Source organism: Aulonocara stuartgranti (genome assembly GCF_965226115.1).
Source record: "Aulonocara stuartgranti genome assembly, chromosome: 15".
Taxonomy (NCBI): Eukaryota; Metazoa; Chordata; class Actinopteri; order Cichliformes; family Cichlidae; genus Aulonocara; species Aulonocara stuartgranti.
This window is the reverse complement of record NC_138951.1, coordinates 26,881,460-26,901,692: the sequence shown is the minus strand read 5'-3', so window position 1 is coordinate 26,901,692 and position 20,233 is coordinate 26,881,460. Positions and strand designations below refer to the sequence as shown.

At 46.6% G+C, this 20,233-nt stretch overlaps 1 protein-coding gene across 2 annotated transcripts in view; it reads left to right on the top strand.

Annotated features, from left to right (window-relative positions):
• The first annotated feature begins 6,224 nt into the window (after positions 1 to 6,224).
• LOC309690112 (kinesin-like protein KIF26A) overlaps positions 6,225 to 20,233 on the top strand; it is a 67,678-nt gene continuing 53,669 nt past the window's right edge. For both annotated transcript variants that reach the window (XM_082506988.1, XM_082506987.1), the window contains exons 1-2: positions 6,225 to 6,410; positions 7,629 to 7,892. In XM_082506988.1, coding sequence (XP_082363114.1) covers positions 6,351 to 6,410; positions 7,629 to 7,892 — 324 coding nt within the window. In that variant the 5' untranslated portion in view covers positions 6,225 to 6,350. The remainder of the gene's footprint in view (positions 6,411 to 7,628; positions 7,893 to 20,233) is intronic.

Sequence of the window (20,233 nt, the reverse complement as noted above, 5' to 3'; positions counted from 1 at the left end):
GTTTTTCCTTTGCTCCTCCCGGGTCAGCCGTAATTGACACACAGACTGATAATCCCACTTTAGAAAAGAAAAAGACTATTTTTGAGTTGCATACTTGTGAACTAAGTGTTAAAACAAACTGTCCTGAGGTTCCTCTTCCTGCTGAAACCAGAGGGGACCCCCTGGAAAATGAACAGTGTGTCTGCCAACCTCCAAAGGCTACACTTTCTGTTTCTCAGGTTGCTTGTGACCCTCTGCCACATTTAGCTTTTCCTGCCTTGTCTGCTAGCTCTGACTCTGTTTCTCCAGGGATAAAGAATGTTGCTCCTCTCGTGTTAACACTAGCTGATGCGAAGTCTGTTAACTCAGGTTCTGAAAACACTAAGACTGTGCATTCAATCACAACTGTTAAGGTTAAGTGCAACAAGTTACCGTCCGTCATGTGTAAACTGCTAGGGGAGCTCAGGTTGACTATTCCTGAGTTAGTTTCTCACCAAGTTGCCTCGGACACCGCCTGTGTTAACTCCCCAACTCCTGTACCTCCTATGTATAAGACTGTGGATGGTGTTTCTTCAGTCCTGAACTATGCTGCTCTCCAGCCTGTATATTTAGAAACGGTCTGTGTGAATGCTCCTGTGTCCGCAACGGATCCCTTTGTGCTCGGTATTACTGACTCTGACTCTGCTAAACCTGGATCTTCCTGTGCTATGACTGTTTTAGAGACTGCTACTCCTAACATGGACAGCTTAAGGCCTACAGAGTTGCCAGGAGTGACTCGCCATGAATCTCTGTTGGCTAACACTGCTTCTAGCTCCACTAACTCGATTCTCCCTGTGTCTGTTTCTGTTCCTGTGCTTCGCTCTCCGCCTCCAGTTCCTGTAACCAGGGCAGCGCGGGCCCAGCTCTCCCTTGCACCCGTATCAGCTCCTCGGGTGAGGGTGGCTGAGGTCCAGCTGGTCCCTGCTTCTGTCCCCAGCCTGGCAGAGGCTCCGTTCATCCCGGCACCCGTACCTGCTCCTCGGGTGGGGTTGATGGACACCCAGCCATTGCCTGTTCCGGTTCCCCGGGTGAGGTCAGCCGTGACCCTGCCGACTCCTGCACCCGTCTCAGTTCCTCGGGTGGGAGCGACAGAGGTCCAGCTAGCTCCTGCACCTACACCGGCCCCCAGGGTAAAGGCAGCCAGAGCCCAGCTCGTCCCTGCACCCGTATCTGTTTCTCGGGTGGGGATGGCTGGTGTTCGGCCAGGCCTAGCACCTGTTCCTGTTCCCAGAAAGAGAGCAACCCAGAGTCAGACACCTGCTCAACCACAAGCGCAACTACCACTTCAACTGGCTTTACTATCCATAACACAGTCTGTAGCTCAGTTGTTTACGCAGTTTCTTGTTTTGTCACCAGTCCAGGCTTTAGCACAGTTAGCAGCTCCATCTCCTGTTCAGTCATCGGTTCCACTACCTGCTGTTTCGCCATCACTGCGACATGCACCCCTGTCTTTAGCGCAGCCATCAGCTCCACAGTCTGCTCAGTCATCCGCTCCGTTACCGCCTCAGTCCTTTGCCTCATTGCCTGTTAGTTTGTCAGCTCAGTTATTGTCTCTGTCACCAGCTCAGTGCTTAGCCCAGCAACCCGTTCAGTCACTGCCCACCTCAGCTGGAAGCCTTTGTGAGCCTTCTTCGCCAGCTGAGGATTACGCGGTGCTGACACACTTTAAGCTGACTGTTTGCCCTACACAGCCCCAGCCGTTGCATCCTAAGCCGGCTGTGTGCCCTGTGCCGCTACAGTCAGCGCCCGCGGTGCCAGAGGTCCCCGCACCCGCTGGCTCTGCATCCGTCTCCGCTGGGGGTTCAGGGGAACCCCTCCAGCCTCTCTTCGTCTCCGCTGGCGGCTCTGGTCAGCCCGGCCAGCACCTCCTCGTCTCCGCTGGCGGCTCTGGTCAGCCCGGCCAGCGCCGCCTCGTCTCCACTGGCGGCTCTGGTCAGCCGTCGCCGCCGTTGCCGTTGCCTTGCGCGCGGCCGGCCTCCGGACCAGCTCTGTCTCCTGTGCCACCCGTCTGGTCGGCCCCCCGACCGTGTGGCCCGTGAACTTTTGTGCCTGTGGGCCCTGGGTCGGCCTCCTGACGTTTGTTATGAACTAGTGTCTTGTGCTCCGGTGTTTTCTGTTGGGGGTTTTGTTTCCTGTTTTGGTCCCTCCGTCCTGGTCCCCCGCCTCCCGCCCTGGGTGGGGTGTTTTCTGTTTTGCTTGTGTTTTGGTTCCTGGGTTTGGGCTGTCGGGTGCCAGCCCTTAAGGGGGGGGGGTGATGTCATGGTCCCGGGCCATGTGGGCCCGGTATTCTCAGTTTTTGTATGTTTTGTATTTCATCCCCTAGTCATGCCTTGGTTCCTAGGTTCTTCTGTTAAGATGTTCCTTATTTGGTTACCTCCTGTGTGCCCCTGTGTAACTGTGAGCCCTCGTGTTTTATTCCATGTCTTCCTCAGCCCGTTATGTCTGTGTTTTCCCCGTGCTCTCTCTCCTCCTGTTTGAACCGCTGTACTTCCTGTTTGACTCTGCCTGTCTCCCGTCAGTGTTATGTTCACCCCGCCCTGTCTCGTTATGGTTATCTGTGTCAGCTGTGTTCCCCGTGTGTTCCCACTTTCCTCGTTAACCCTCTGTGTATTTCTGTCTGCGTCTCCCTCTGTTCGGCGTCGCATTCTCCCTCATGCTGTGTGTGATTCCCCCTGTGTTTCCTGGTGAACTTTATGTTAGTTTTTCCCAGTTTAGTTTTCCTATTATCTTTTGTCAGCAATAAAGCTGCATTTTGAGTTTATCCCTTGAGTCCGTGAGTTTTTGCGATTGGGTCCTCATCCTGCCTGCCACACAGCCGTATCATGACAGAAGAACGCGACCACGACATGGACCCAGCAACTCACAACCCCTCCGCTGAGCTCCGGGAGGATTTGATCTATACGGTGGAGTACCACTGTCAGGAGTGGGAGGCGCTGCCAGGAGACGAACATCGGGAGGTCGTAGCCGTCCGTCTACAGCGGATGGTGTCCGGACTCCCGTGGCTGTTCGGAGCGCTGCACCCCCACATCCGGGACTTCCTTGTTTCCACCGTAGGCGTCCGCCCGGAGCTGCCTCTCCAGTGTGAGGGGTCGGAGGACGTTCAGCCCGGTCCGCTGGAGGATTCGCGGCCCGGCTCATCTCCTCCCCCCTCTCGGCGAAAACGGCGCTCACGCCGCCGCCGCCCTAAAGTTTCTGAGCAAACTCTGGTGGTGAGTGACACTAACTGTTTCTTCCATGCCACTTCCAAGTCGGACCAACTCGGACAATATTCTGTTCCTGAGTCCGCAGTTTTTCACGTCTGTAACTCATCAGAGATGAACAGTAAGTTTGAAGCTGCATTTTGAGTTTATCCCTTGAGTCCGTGAGTTTTTGCGATTGGGTCCTCATCCTGCCTGCCACACAGCCGTATCATGACAAAAAGTTCAAAGCCATCAGGTGCTCAGTTTAGAAAAAAGAGAAAAGAAGAGGAGGAGAAACGAGCAAAAGATACAGGTAAGCAGATGTGTCATTGGATAATGGCAGGTCATCCTGAAACAATCAGAATCAGAATACTTTATTAATCCCTAAGGAAATAATGTGGATTACAGTTGCTCCAAGAAGAAATGGTAAAAATAGTAACAGTAACAGACTAAACTCCAAACAATACATTATGTTACAGATTTGAATAGTAATTAGTCATTGTCAATTGTTGATTTGTCCTGTTCTCATTGTATGACGAATTATGATGGCTGTTTGGTAGCCGTTTGCATACAATGCATACTCTCTCTCTCTTCAAATCAAATCAAATCAAATCACTTTTATTGTCACATCACATGTGCAGGCACACTGGCACAGCACATGCGAGTGAAATTCTTGTGTGCGAGCCCCACAAGCAACAGAGATGTGCAAACACAACAACACAAACGAGCAAAATACAAGAATGGCCAACCTGAAACTAATAAATATATGTACAATATATAATAGTGTATGCATTTCTGGATGTGTATACTAAATATTTTCCTACGTGTGTGTGTGTGTGTGTGTGTGTGTGTGTGTGTGTGTATACACATTTTTACAAATTAAATAGTAAAAAAAAAATAATATATATATATATATTATAATAATAATAATAAAATATATAAAATATACAGAGTTGAATATGTGCAAAACAAGTGGCATTTATATACAGTGTGGAGTGCATAATGTTGAAGTTCCAGTAGTGAAGCTGAGGTGTCTATGACGTGTTCAGCAGTCTGATGGCCTGATGGAAAAAGCTGTCTCTCAGTCTGCTGGTACGGGACCGGATGCTGCAGAACCTCCTTCCTGATGGAAGTAGTCTGAACAGTTTATGGCTGGGGTGACTGGAGTCCTTGATGATCCTCCCCGCTTTCCTCAGGCAGCGCTTCCTGTAGATGTCTTGGAGGGAGGGAAGCTCACCTCCAATTATCCTTTCAGAGCACCGCACTACTCGCTGGAGAGCTTTGCAGTTGTAGGCGGTGCTGTTGCCATACCAGGTGGTGATGCATCCAGTGAGGATGCTCTCAATGGCACAGTGATAGAAGGTCCTGAGGATGTGGGGGCTCATGCCGAATCTTTTCAGTCTCCTGAGAAAGAAGAGGCGCTGCTGCGCCTTCTTCACTGTTTTGTTTGTGTGTACTGACCACGTAAGATCCTCAGCCAGATGTACACCAAGGAACCGGAAGCTGCTCACTCTCTCCACAGCAGCGCCGTTGATGGTGATGGGGGTGTGTACTTCTCTGCACCTCCGGAAGTCCACTATCAACTCCTTTGTCTTTGCGACGTTGAGGGTGAGATGGTTGTCTTGACACCAGTGGGTCAGGGCGCTGACCTCCTCCCTGTAAGCCGTCTCATCACCGTTGGTGATAAGACCCACCACTGTAGTGTCGTCCGCAAACTTCACAATGATGTTGGAGCTGTTAGTGGCCGTGCAGTCGTAGGTGTAGAGTGAGTACAGGAGAGGGCTCAGTACACACCCCTGTGGAGCACCAGTGTTCAGTGTGATGGGGGATGAGGTGATGCTGCCCAGTCTGACCACCTGGCGTCTGTCAGACAGGAAGCTAAGGATCCAGCTGCAGAGGGAGCTGCTCAGTCCTAGATCCTGCAGTTTCCTGTCCAGCTTCGAGGGAACGATGGTATTGAATGCTGAGCTGTAATCTACAAACAGCATCCTCACATACGTGTCTCTCTTCATAAGTGTGTGTTTCTCTGGCGAAATTCAGTATGGTTCCGACAACAGTTTTATGTTAATGCACAATCCTTAATATGTTTTGTGTGTGTGTCTGTGTGTGTGTGTGTGTGTGGGGGGGGGCGCCAGAGGGAGTGTTCACCCGGGGCGCCAAACAGGCTAGGATCGCCACTGCTTACAATAGAAAATAGACATAAAAAATATTTATTCTGTGACCCCAGTTCCACTTAGTCTTGTTTTTCAACAGTAATCTGCTGAAATTAGCCGGGCTGCTTTCATCTTTAGCTGAGGAGAGAATTTAATTCATTTCACTAATCTAAGCAATTAAAAAGAGCCACTGAGGTTCAGCTTCAGACTACAGAATGAACACTTTAATAAACGCTACAGCTTAAATAAAAGCCCCCCCCCCCCGAGGTTAAACCTGGAACCTGGAACACTTAGCAGATGCTCTGAGGCCTCGCTTGGGTCTGACTCAGGTCATATTCCAGTACAAATACTGATTACCTGAAGATTATGGAGGCAAAGGTCAAAATAATAATGATGATTCTAGTTTCCACAGCAGGAAGTTCTGACTCTGCCTCCACCTGCAGGCCTGCGTCCGTGCTGTGAGGAGGCACAGTGGTTCTCCTTCTCAGTGAGTCAAACCTGAGCACCAGCACCCTTCAAAGGAGGCTCACCGCCACTTACATTCACCCCCACCAGCTTTCAGTCAGTGACAGCTTCACAGCAGCTACACCAACCTGTCTGTCGTCTCCAGCTCCTCCCACCCCCACCACCCAGGAACAAGAACCTGAAGGCATTCCCACCTGCAGAGTCGAGACAGAGGTGTTAATCCTGGACCTGGTGTAAAGACCTCAGGACCGGCTCCTCGCTCACTGACCTCCACCCCACTTTAAACTCCTGTGGGTGGTGTTAGAGCACCATCAGCATTATGTAGCTGAAGTGTGCTGATGAGCCGTTATGTAAGCCCGTGTCAGAGCCTGTCCTGTCCCACTGTGTGAAGGTTCACGCTTCAGCAACATCATTCTCCACCCACAGCCCGTGCACACCCAGCGTCCCTTTATTCTGCAGTGGAAGCACAGATTTCCTCGGACGCTGAAGGAAAATCAAGCCAGAGAGTTCATAACTGAGCACTGGTTAAGCAGAGATGTACTCACAGTACTGGAACATGGCTCGGGGACGCGGGCCGGACTACAGGAGATATACGGTGAGTATCACACAATGCAAACCACTCTGATCCTGCTACACGTGAGACAGATGAGCACAAACATCTGTCCTAGGTCTACGCTGAGCTCACTGTTGAATGTGCTTGGCATCATTTCTAAAGCTTGATTCAGACTAACTTCAGTCCGAACTGATCCTCAAGTCTTTTCGGTACATGTCGGTGTGGAGTTGCTTTTCTCCCACGGTGCACATCAGGTTACTGCGTAGGGTTAAAATGGCGTTCTGGTTATGGCGACGTATATTTCACACGGCAGCACGATGGCACGGTGGTTAGCACTGTTGCCGCACAGCAAGAAGGTCCTGAGTTCAATTCCACCATCAGGCCGGGGTCTTTCTGTGTGGAGTTTGCATGTTCTCCCCGTGTTTGCGTGGGTTCCCTCCGGGTACTCCGGCTTCCTCCCACCGTCCAAAGACATGCAGCTTGTGGGGATATGTTAATTGGATAATCCAAATTGTCACTATGTGTGAGTGAATGTGAGGGCGAATGGTTGTCTGTCCCTGTGTGTTGGCCCTGCGACAGACTGGCGACCTGTCCAGGGTGTACCCTGCCTCTCGCCCTATGACAGCTGGGATAGGCTCCAGCACCCCCCGTGACCCTGAAAAGGATAAGCGGAAGTGACTGGATGGTATAGTTCACGTATAAATGTGTCAAACTTGCTTTGCTGTACTTTCATGCAGCTTTCATGTCTCGCTCTGATTGGCTTGATGAAAACAACCTGATTGCCCTGTTTTTGTTTTAATTAATTATCAAAATAAATATTTTGATAAACAACAGAATAAATATGTGCTGCTGTAGCCGACTCCTGACCAATCACAACAATCCATTTTACTCTGACCAAAACCCGACTCGTTTCAACAGAGGATGCCACATGACTCGAGCACGCCGAGGGTTTGGTTCCATCTGTTCTTCAGGTATCCACACTCCTGGGTTCTCAGTGGAACGCTGTTCACGCACAGCTTACCTGGTCAGTTTGGATTAAAGACATTTTCTATTGAAATTAGAAAACCCGAGACCAACAGACAAGACAAAAGTTAGAGCTGAAAGTAGAGACGGTTTCTACTGGTATGAGTGATCAACAGTCTATTGCTCCCTTTCTTTCACATGTGCTCAGTATTTATGCCCTTATACTTCTGTGTCTCTGAATGCATGCCCTGTTCTACACACTCCACATTAAATGTATATATGCACACCTGTATGCAGGTGGTGGAGGGGGACACGCCTCTTCCTTTGGGCTCCACCTGTTGCAGGAAACGCCTTCATTCTGCAGGAGAGGACGAAGAGGAGGAGTTGAGGAGGAGCTGCGCATCTCGGCCCAATCCCGAAGGCTCGCTGTCGGCTGGCGAGCTGAGCCGCTATGGCGAGCCTGAGGAGGAGGAGCTACAGAGACTGTGCCAGCGCTGCCACATCATGGCGTCCCAGCTGAACCGACAGGCTGCTGCTCTGGCCGACACCGCAGCGCTGAAGGTCAGAAACACATATGCACACACGTGTCTCGGAAACACGAAACCCGGCACCAGTGCAAGGACATCACTGATGTAGTTTCTGAATGTCTCTTTAGGCCTGTGGCGAGGGCGAATAACAGCGCCTGCCGAGCCACAGCCGCCTTTGAGGCGTGACCACAGGCTCCCATGAATAAACGTTAAGCTCTGTGGCACTCACAGATACGTCATATACATCCTGTATGTTCCACACGCTACAGTTTGTGGTTTTATTGATGTTTAGAAAAACGTTCCCATTAAAAGGAGGCTGGCTCCAGGCTCCAAGATTCACAGGGACTCTAACCCGTGTGTGACCACTGCACTCACCTGTTCTGTAGTTGTTTTCAGTTTGTTGTCAGAATTTGAGTGTATGTCGATGCAGGCAGGCCTGCGGTCTCTGATAACGCCGTCCACTCAGACTTCTCATCGTTTCCTTTGCTCATGTAGTTTGATGGAGTTCATGTTTCTGTATTTGCTATGAACTTTGATTGGGAGATTTGGAGGTCCACTTCCTGTCCTGGTGAATGTTTGACACTGAACTCCTTTGTCAGGCTTTTTTTTATATCAATGCATGAACATCAGAGTGGCTCACGTCTCCGTTGGGCCAAGCAAGCTTTGCTCTTCGCTCTCGCTCGCTCTGCAGAGCGGGTAGCTGTGATTATTCTGATGATCTCTCTGGTCACCGAGTCGCTGCTCGCTCTGCTGAACACAATAACATCACAAAGTCTGAATTACTTGTGTTCCTTCACTCGCCTCTTTAATCTCTTTTTTCCCCTCCATCTCGTTGTTATGTGTATTTTAAGTATATATTAGATCCAGAGAAAATAATTTTATCCTGGTATGCAGGAAGTATTTAGATCATGTATGGAAGGAAAAATTGTAAATTATTACTTGTAAATACTGAAATCCTTAAAATGAGCACTGACCGCCAGTTTGTGTTAGCTGAATTAGAACAGCCTTGTTCACTGACAGTCCGACGGATTAAAGTGTTTCCGGTCCGAGCATCTCCAGCGCTGGACAAGCCTCTCGTCTCTTTGTCTCTTTCATTGAACAGAAACGCATCTGCGGTCGTTCTAGCTCCAAGTTTAAAGGAAGTACAATGTAACTGCAGCCGTGGGACTCATGGTGTCCCGATCACTAAATAGACGAAGAATCCTTCTCAGTGTGGACATGAGGATCAGCAGCAGACTTATGGCTGACCTTGTGCTGCGGATGGATCGCCTCAGACATACTCTCTGCTGGACTTCGGTGCATCGTTTGTGTCTTCTTCCTGCCCATCAGGGACCCTCAATGTGAACAATTTAACCCTTAACCTCTATATTCCTGTTAATGTCTTCCTGTTAGCCTATCCAGAGCTCATTAGTTAGCAGTACGTCATCATCTGCCCTGATTTCACCAGCCCGCCAAACATCTCTGATATTTAGAATAAACTGATCATTGTGTGAGAGCTAAAAGGATCTGACTGGTTTGTCTGTTTGGACCCGGAAACGTCTCCTGGTGTCAGACTGATTTAGCTCGTGCATGGTGATGGGTATTTTATTTGGAGCAAGCAAAAACAATTTCATCAGTTTCTTCTCTGATTTCACGTAAATCTGCGCTAGAACTAAATTTCTACAAGTTTTCACATTTGCTTTAATCCTGAATCCTGTTTGATTATGGTATGCGCTACTGCTAAAGGTCTCGCTCCAGTAAAAGCCCTGAGGATGTGCTGTGTCAGCAGCAGCTTTATAAGCCTGACCTCAAGAGCCTGACAGGAAGTGCTGAGCGTCACTTCTGCCTGTGCATTCAGGCCCAATATTATCCTGATCATCACCACAGCACATATCTCACTTCATGATGGTGATGGGGATTTTGCAGGTTTTGAGGAGAATAAACTCTGAGCTCGGGTCTTCAGACTTTAAAAACCCAATTTAATGCTTTCAAATGGGTCATGTGAGCAGGATAGTAATTTAATGAAGTTCTTCCATCATTAAATATATAAACCCAGTTTACTTAATTGATTCTCCGCATAGTGTTCTGTTTTTGATGCTCAGAGCGTACAAGCTGATAATAATTTCTATGATTCAGGTTATAGGTTTGATTAATTAACAGCTGGTTTCATAGGCAAACACACTGTGGACTCCTGTATGCACACACCGGGGGGCACTGCTGCACATCATTTTCAGAGCATGAAAGAATGGCTTAAAGAGAAACATCTAGGCTGTTTGTGTGTTGCACATAAAAGCAGCTGGCAGCTCTGATGTGGAGTCTGAGCGTCTTCTCAAAGTTTGATCCTCAGCCTGAGGAGCTCCAAATAAGCATCAGAGTCAGTGAAAGCTCCACCCTGCTGTCTGACTGCAGGGACACAGACACTGAAACATAATGCTCTGAAATGCGGACTACAAGAGCATTTCTTTCAGAGTCTGAGACCCCGAGGAGGCCTGCTGAGATAAATGACTGTGTGATGGAGGGCAGATGAAGCTCCACCTCCTGAGAGGGAAGCCCCAGATCTGTTAGAGACAACAAATGGAGTCCACGCTGAACTGCTAATGCAGGCCGGCACGGACTGAGACTGATGGGGTGGTTGTAGCTCAGGTGGTAGAGCGGGTCATCTACTGATCGGAAGGTTGGTGGTTCGACCCCTGGCTTCCCCAGTCTGCATGCCAAATGTCCTTGGCATGTTATCCTTGACTAACCCCAAATTGGTCTCCGATGCATCCATCGGAGTATGAATTTGTGTGTGAATGTTACTTAGAAGCTTGTGTGAATGGGTGAATGTACAAGTTGTGTACAGCGCTTTGAGTGCTCAGAAAGAGTAGAGTAGTGCTATATAAGAACCAGCCCATTTACCATGATGATGCTCTCTGCAGGACCCGCTCATCGACTCCATCCTTCACCCCACCAGCTGTAACAGGAACATCTTCACCCTCACAGAAAACATGCAACATATGTGACCTTCAATCAAACATCTAAGGTTCTTCTTTGAGGCTGTGAACGAACAGACAGATTTCACAGCTTCAGAGCAGCTGAGGTTTCTCCTTTTCTACTTTTGGAAAAGACTGGAGATGCACAAATTTACATTCTTATCCATTCATACACAGTCACATCGTAGCCCTGCGAACATCCTGTCAGAGGTTTAGTTGAGGTTAGCAGGGAAGGAACATCTCCTACATCCAAAAGATAATTCTTTGTTTTTAAATTAATCAGGTCCCAATCAGCCCAAATAGCAAAGAGAAATTAAAAATGCATGCCATTAAAGAGATCAGGTCTTACGAGTTAAAGGCTTTACTCAACTTTATTTCCTGTGGTGAGAAGAGCAGAGCGGGAGAGAATAAAACTCTGCTTCTATAGTGACGTGTTTCTATTTTCCCGTTTCCCGTTTCTGTGGTCCTATGTTTCTATTTTCACGTTTCTATGGTCACGTGTTTCTGTGTTCCCGTATTCACGTTTCTTTGGTCACATGTTTATATTTTTACATGTTTCTGTGTTCATGTGGCTCTATTTCAACGTTTCTATGGTCACGTGTGCCTATTTTCACATATTTCTGTGTTCACTTGTTTCTATGGTCACGCGTTTCCATTTTAATGTGTTTCTATGGTCACATGTTTCTGTCACAGCTGCGGTGGCAGTCGTGTAGGGTTGAAGGGGAAAGGACCCAATCGCAGGCACTAATGATGCAAAGAGTGGGCTTTATTTACATGAGGTGATAATACAGACAGAGCAGAGATGGGACAGACGGAAACTAAGAACAAACCTAAACGGGGACAATCTAACCAACAAATCTGAAACCATAACTCACAGGAAAACATACTGGGAGGAACACAAGATGACCAGTAAGAAGCAGAATAAAACACAGGGTTTATATACACACAGGAGCAATCAGGGAATGGGAGACATTGGGAGACTGTGTTTACATTTCTATTTTCACATGTTTCTATGTTTACATGTTTCTAGCTCCTGAAACTTCTCTGGCTTCAGTTTCAGGATCGTTTCAGCTCATCCTTAAATCCTGAAAACATTCTGTGTGAACACTGATCCACGGCGCCCTCTGTGTGGCCACGCCCCCATATTATTTCACTCACTGTCCGTTTTCATTTCTCTTGGTGATGAACTCAGTCATGTGTCGCAGTCTCTGATTAATTTGCCAGCTACTCTTAATTAACAGATCAATGTGTGTGTGTCTCTGTGTGTGTTTTTTCAAACAAATTCAGACAAATTCATGTTTGTTGATAAGCATTTGAATTTCATTAACTTGCAACAAAATAAAAATGTAACAAATAAAAATGAAATTCTAATGAATCAGACAAGTGCAAAATCTGACTGTAATAAAGACAAACTGTTTTTAGCACTGCTGATTAGTGGTGGGCAGATCAATCCAAATATCAGTTGTATACCAATACCAAGTCAGCATAAGTATCGGATTGATACTAGCCTGGTGAGATCGATTCTTTACTTTAAGTTCCGCTCTTGTTTGCAATGTTGTGCTTTCGGCAAAGACGAAACAGCCAGGTCGCCAGACTCACCGCTGCTGTGTCAGCACAGAGCAGGCACACTTTGCTCCCCCTCCCCCCTCTTGTGCTTAGATATTGCGTTGTTACGTGACTTTGGTGATAAAGTGGCTTAAATATTATTTATATTTATTTATTTATTTAATAATTTTTTTTGCCTGTCCCGTTTGGTTCTTTTGCCATCAGAATTATTGTCTAAAGGCGAAGAAAGATGCCCAACGGATTTACTTTACCAAATTGACCATCCCAGCCTTGCCGTAATGGTCTATTTGATTCACCTTTTGGTGTTTATTTTATTTTCACTTGCTAAATACAGGACAGACTTGACTGGGGAACAGAAAGGTGAGAAAGAAAGACGGAAAGAATAACAGCGGAGAAGAGGGACGGTGATAAAGGGCAAAAAACAAAAAACAACAAAATAAGCAGACAAAAAATACATATATCAATCACCTGGATCACCTGTTGAGAAAGAAAAAAGGAACACAAGCAGAAGAAAAAGAGAGCAATATAATAAACAACATCACGATGATCTATGGGAATATAACGGTAAATACTAAATAGTAAACATTATTGTGCAGCACGTAAGATCGACAGCGCACAGTGTGCTTTGAGGTAGGAGCCAAAAAGGGTGTAGTTTGTATGTGTGAGCACCCGTGTGTACACCTGTGAGCATGAGCACACTTGTATTTAAAAGGTTCCTTCATGTAATGATCTGGGTGTCGGGAGCCACAGCCCCGTCCACCAGGGCATGAAGCAGGTATGGAGGAGAGCAGGGGCCCGTTCTTCGTACCTCGCTAAGTAGGTTAGCTGGATTTGATTGTTGACGATTTCGCGTGATCTTGGATCGTTCGGTTCCCCGAAGCTCCTCCGGGACTTGCTGTCATAGCAACAGAGCCGTAAGCGTAAACCTACTCGGGAGCAGGTTTACTTTATGTAAACAGGATTAGATCGCGGCCACGCAGGTATGTCCGCTTCATTTATACGAAAGCAACAGCGATATTCCACCACTGTTTCACCATAAATAAATAACATCAATGTAACTAAAGACAATGCAGCACCTGATCCATTTATTGATTTCACACAGATGCATACAGGTCATTTCCTAAAAAAGGGAAATGTACTATTAACATTCTATTACATGTATGTGATTATTACAGATGTAATTCATATTTCAGAGTAGCAATTGCAAATTACTTCGTGTAATCAAGATGAGAGACCACGGCTATAAAAGCGAAGGTGGATTTGGGAAGCCTGTCGCAGCCATGTCCTGTCCGTATACGCGAGCCACCCATTGCGGAAGGTGCAAGATTGATAAGGAGAGTTTTCAGAATTCAGCGTATATTGCGGGACAGACAGGATCCTTTAGCTCAGCGCGACAGTGTGCTCATAGAGAGATATCGATTTTCCCGTGAGGGTATTATTTACTTAACCAACTTGCTGACGAGGGGGTGCAGGACCACCACCTGTCTTTTTTTGCTCTGCCCTTTTCTTGGTTGCTGTTATAAACAAACAAACAGATTATTTCAGGGTCTCTTTCCAAGAGACGAAAAGCAATATAAGTGATAAATATTACCATGCTGTAGAATATTCTTATATTTCACTTTTACTTGTTCCCATGTTCTAGTGGGTCCTGTTGTGGCTCTAATGTGAAAGGGGATATAATATAACATATTATAATATAATGTAATATAATATTGGATAATATAGCGTAATATAATAAATCTACCCTACCGCCTACTGGTGTTGGCCAGAGGGGCCGATGGCGCGATATGGCAGCCTGGCTTCTGTCAGTCTGCCCCAGGGCAGCTGTGGCTACAACCGTAGCTGCCTCCACCAGTGTGTGAATGTGAGAGTGACTGAATAGTGGCATTGTAAAGCGCTTTGGGTGCCTTGAAAAGCGCTATATAAATCCACTCCATTATTATTGTTATTATTAAATTACTTACGAGTTTAATTTGTCAGCAACTTTCTGCCAGCCCTCTCTCCTTGCTTTTGCAGCCTTTGCAGTGTTCCCTTGCGTTTTAATTAAACTCTGAAACTCCTGAAATCCCTCACTCAAGAGTTCTTGCTCTGCTGCCGAAAAATACCGAGCCGAGCGCGCTCCGTCGACATTTTCGCCGACCAATCAGAGGGTTGCCGATCAATGTTTCCACTATCGATGCGTAGCCCCTTTTACGACACCCAGTGATGTCACATTACTGCGTCCAGCTGTACTAATCGTCAACAGCAGGTGTGTTCGGGGAACCAGATTAGCGAGCTCACGGTTAGCGCGATGGTTTGGTCTTGGATGTGTCATTTGATCTTGGATGTAGTAAGCGACGTACGAAGAACGGGCCCCAAGACTCCAGACATCCAGAGGCCCTCAGAACACAAGAGACCAAGGAAGAACAACGGAGGGCCAGCTGCATCAATATCCCAGAAAGAGCTGAGGAGAGCCCCAGATGAGGGGTCACTCAGCTGTGCCAGAGTGACTGAGCCCCAGGCAAGTACAAGTGATTACAATAATCACTTGTACTTGCTGTAACAGTACATTCAACAGCTGCAGCTCTCCCGCTGCCAGCGGTACACATCACCAACACCACCAACAACAACAACAACACAAGCAGAGCATTGTTGATGCTGCAGCATTGCTGCAGGTTGCTTCACCAATCTCCGACAGCTACAGCCAGGACTGTTTTGAAGCACGCGCCTGCAGGGTCCCCGTGAATCTCGGCGAGGAAGCACTCCTCTGCCGCCACACTGATGATTAATGAGTTAATTAGCAGCGAGGGAGGCGAGTTCAGCTCCTGCCTTTAAACACGCTCAAAAGAGCCATTAGCTCTGAAAACTCTCTCACGGCCTCGCGGGAGAATTAGAGCACTGATTGATGCTCTATGTAGGTGTGGCAGAACCAGCTCTGACATGAGCTTCATGGTAAATGGTAAATGAACTGATTCTTATATAGCGCTTTTCTACTCTCCCGGAATACTCAAAGTACTCTTCCCCTAAGCACTGACTCTAAACTGAGTGCTTTTCTAACAACATTCACACACACATGCTGCACAATAATGTTTAACATTTAGTATTTACTGTCATATTCCCATATATCATTGTGATGTTGTTTATTCTATTACTCTTGTTCTCTTCTGCTTGCTTTCTTTTTTCTTTCTCAGCAGGTGACCCAGGTGATTGATATATGCATTTTTTTTCTCTGCCCGTTCTGTTGGTTTTTGTCTTTTGCCCTTCTCCCCCGTACCTCTTCTCAGCTGTTTCTCTTTCCCTCTTTCTTTCTCCCCTTCTTTCCCCCAGTCAAGTCTGTCCCGTATTCAGTAAGTGAAAATAAAATAAACAATAAAAGGTGAATCAAATGGACCATTACGGCAAGGCTGGGATGGTCAGTTTGGTAAAGTAAATCCGTTGGGCATCTTTCTTTGCCTTTAGACAACAATTCTGAGGGCAAAAGAGCCAAACGGGACAGGCCAAAAAAACAAAAAAACAAAAAAAACATTCACACACACATTCATACTCCGATGGATGCATCGGAGAGCAACTTGGGGTTTAGTATCTTGCCCAAGGATACTTGACATGCAGACTGGAGGGGCCAGGGATCGAACCACCAACCTTCCGATCAGTAGGTGACCTGTTCCGTCTAAAACTTTTTCACTCTGTCACAGAGAAGCAGGAGTGTGGCCTTGTGCTGGGGAAGAGCGCTGCAGAGATTTAGAGAAGGTCAGGGGCAGCTTCACTCTGTCTTTAGATAAACTTTAAACCACAGACTGTATATCAAAGGTGGATGTTGCAATATCCATGAGGGGTGGATCCAGTTGTGAGCCAGCGCTCTCATTGGCTGATGACTTGTGACTGACAGGTAGTTAGCCAGAGTGAGCATGCTCTGAATAATCCAGAACATACAGACTTCATGTTTCACTCAGTAAGACCAAAATCACTCAGGGAGGGGCAGCTATCTGCTGTGACCGGTTGGGGTGAGAGAAGGAAGACAGCATAAAAGACATGCTGTGGAAGAGAACCAGAGATTCTTCTTCTTGAATTTGCCCCTCGATTGGCGGTTGGTTGTCGCATCTCCGTCGGATGTCCTCGTTTCGAAGGCGGTCTGGGAAGTGATACTCATAATACTTGCCAAAGGCAGCGCATCTGGAAAACTTAGAGTTTGTTGAACCAGAGATTAATAACAACTATGAATAGGGATGGGTATCGTTTAGGTTTTATCCGATACCGGTGCCAAATCGGTACTTTTGAAACGGTGCCGGTGCTTAAACGGTGCTCAAACCAGTGCTTAAAGAATGGAGAACACAAAATTGGTCCAAAAACCTCTCATGTTCAGCTGGTTTTTTGTAAAAAGATAACAATGTTAGCCTTTTCTGCAGCTGTGGGGCATATATGGTATCACTCTTGGCTGGAAGCAGTGCTTAAACAATGGAAAAAACACAAACTTTGTCCAAAAACCTCTCATGTTTAGCTGTTTCCCTCTTTTTCTTTGGTCATTTTAGCCTTTTTGGCCAGGGTGAAGGGAGTATCTGCCATCAAACAAGAAGACAGCTGCATGTAGCTATGATGATGTTTGCTAGTTCACCTTACATGCATTAATGTAATAACGTGGTTAGCCTACTCAATGTAAATTGCACCCGAACAACATTAAGCTACTCACGCAGAGAAGAACGGCTGCTGCTGCCATCATCATCCGTCATCACTACATCACTACACTGGCAGGGCTAGGGGCCAGGACTCTCCTCTTCGTGTTTTTGGGGGATGTTGCTAACTCCGGGTCCGATAACAGGCAACCCACCCGCAGTAGATGTGCTTGGTGTGAGGTCTCGCAGCAAGCTATCAAATACGGCGCATTTCTCGGCTTTTTAAAAAAACGCTATGCATCGCCAGGTGTTTCATCGGATTTGAGGTGTTACCTCCTTTGACAGTATCACAGTATCAGCTTAAAGCACTTGTTGCAGGCTGCTGAGTTTGCATATTTTGCTGTGAAGTACAGCCAGACTTTTGACCGCTTCGCCTTGGGCATTTTAATCTGTAGCTCTGCTCTAACAGAACGTACGTACCTGGACCCGCCTACTATCCTCGGAAACGTAAAATGATTGGCTAGAAGTGTATCACAGCTCAGGAAAAAAAAAGCACCGAAATAAAGCACCGAAATGTACGCTGCTTTTCGGTCTGGTTACTACCGTTTATGTCAGAACCGGTGCCATCATGGCACCGGACACCGGTACCCATCCCTAACTATGAATCATGTGATTAAAGTGAGTGTGAGGAGCATGCTCGGATAGTAAAGGGCCCTCCTGAGGAGCTACACAGCGGTCCTGGTGGTCAATAATATAACACCCTGAAACACTTTGAGTGAGCTCACCTCAGCACATCTTCTCACCTCCAACACCTTCAACACCTCCACCTCCAACACCACTTCCAACACCTCCACCTCTGCTTCAGAGCAGGTATTACTCTTGAAGGGATTTCATGCATCATATTTAAAACGTTGATATCCTTTGTGAGCATGCAGCCACAGCTGTGACTGACCACAGTGAGAAAAGGAAGTGACATCAGCACAGGGCCTGCTGCAGATGCAGGGTCCCAGCTCATGGAACAGCTCTCTGTCATGTGTGTGAATAAAAAGTGATTTAAAGAGAGGCGCCGGCTGCTCTCAAACTGAGACTACACTCAGCGTGGAAGTAGCTTCGGGATCAGACTGCACAACCTGGACTATCCAGGGAACCGGGGTCAGCTGGTCCAGGGAACCAGGGTCAGCTTGATCAGGGAACTGGGATCGGTCATTCAGTCTGTTTGCAAGTGTGTCGGCTTGAGCGGTAAGGTGTCAGCAGGTAGAAAAGGTTTGATAGTTTGACGTTACAAAGAGTTTGAGCTCCAGATGAGTTCAGTGATGATGTCATGATTGAAGCTCCACCTACAGCTCCTGCTGTGCGTGTTTCAGTCAGGTGGGTTCATGAGGTTCTGCTCGGTGTCTGTTTGCAATGATCTTGTTCAGCTTGAGCTGTGCATCTCCTGGACATGGTCACATTACGTGAAAGCTTCTGACTGGATGATCTTTTTAATCATTTTAGGAAGTTGCTTTTTGATGAGAAATGTTAATTTCATATTTTTTCCCCATTTTACCTCATCTGGCTCTCTCCATCTGTCAGCCTCCTCTGTTACTTCCTCTCTCTCATGGCTCGTATTAGGCTGTAAAAGTTCAGAAGTGGTTCTTGTTGATGAGGTTTTTTTTAACTGAAATCCTGCCAGCTGCTCTGCAGCAGCAGATGGGAGAGGTCAGAGGTCAGAGAGACTGTCAGAGAGATTTGTTTGTGTCGGAGCAGCTGGTTTCTGAAAGTGACTCCAGAGAGAGGCTCTTTATTTGGGCCAAAGTGAGAAATTTCTTCACGTGAACATGAACACAGTTCAACTCCTACATGGAGCTTGCTGCAGCAGCCAGCAGGACAAACGGCTGCAGGGCCGAGGAAACGTGCACGTTTGATTTTAGGGTGAAGCTCTTCAGCTCGGGCTGTTGGGCTGCAGCTGTCTGATTGGTCATGTGAAGTTATTCCAATCATGCAGGGCGCCAACCTCCATTGATGATCAGTGACTCGAGTCAACAGGAGGTAATACCCTGACACAGCCAACTGTAAATCTGAGGTTGACAGCTGTGTATGTGTGTGTGTGAGTGAGTGTGTGTTTGTCTGTGTGTGTGAGAGTGTGCATGTATGTGCATATGAGCATGTATTCGTATCTTCGTGGGGACCAAAAATTGGAAGTTTACTATACTACACACTTATGGGGACCTAAATCCCCGTCCCTACAAGTTTGAAGACATTTTTGAGACTCTTTTGAGACTTCTGGTTTTAGTGTCAGGGTTACAGTTAGATTATGGTTAGGTTTAGAACAGTGGTTCTCAAACTTTTCACAATGAGTACAACCTCTTAAAATATATGGCTCTTGAAGTACGACCCTTATGACCGACATTAAAGTACAGTAGAATAGGCCTATTTAACACCACATACAGTTTACACGAGACAATTTTATTTCTTATATGAATGTTATTTATTTTAACTGTCATAAACAGGATGTGACATGTGATAATAATAACAACTGTACTGCATTAAAACATTTGCAACAGGTGGGATCTTGGAGTGATGACCTGATGAAACCTAGTTGCGGGCCCAAACAAGGATGTTGTGTTTTTAACATGTTTTACTGCTATTTAATCTGAACAAGCCCCTAAAACAGTCAGTGATCACCGACGGCCTCTTTCAGTTTTTATCATCACTATTCATTTTCAAGCTCAGTTTTTAAAACCTTACGATGTAACTACAGCTCAGCAGTATTATTATATTGCAGTACATTATATTGCAGTTGTTCTCCTGACATTTGTTCATAACCATCGGGAACCCTCACTGAGTGGAAAAAAAGTTAGCGTTCATCCTCCAGCTTCACTGTGTTTATATTATGCTAACATAGCTGTGTCACTAGCCACCACACAGCACATCATTATATACCAGCTAGCCCAACATCGGTAACCCTACAGACACCACTGCTGTTTAGTTTTCTGTCTTCATTTACAGTGGGGCAAAAAAGTATTTAGTCAGCCACCGATTGTGCAAGTTCCCCCACCTAAAATGATGACAGAGGTCAGTAATTTGCACCAGAGGTACACTTCAAATGTGAGAGACAGAATGTGAAAAAAAAAATCCATGAATCCACATGGTAGGATTTGTAAAGAATTTATTCGTAAATCAGGGTGGAAAATAAGTATTTGGTCAATAACAAAAATACAACTCAATACTTTGTAACATAACCTTTGTTGGCAATAACAGAGGTCAAACGTTTACTATAGGTCTTTACCAGG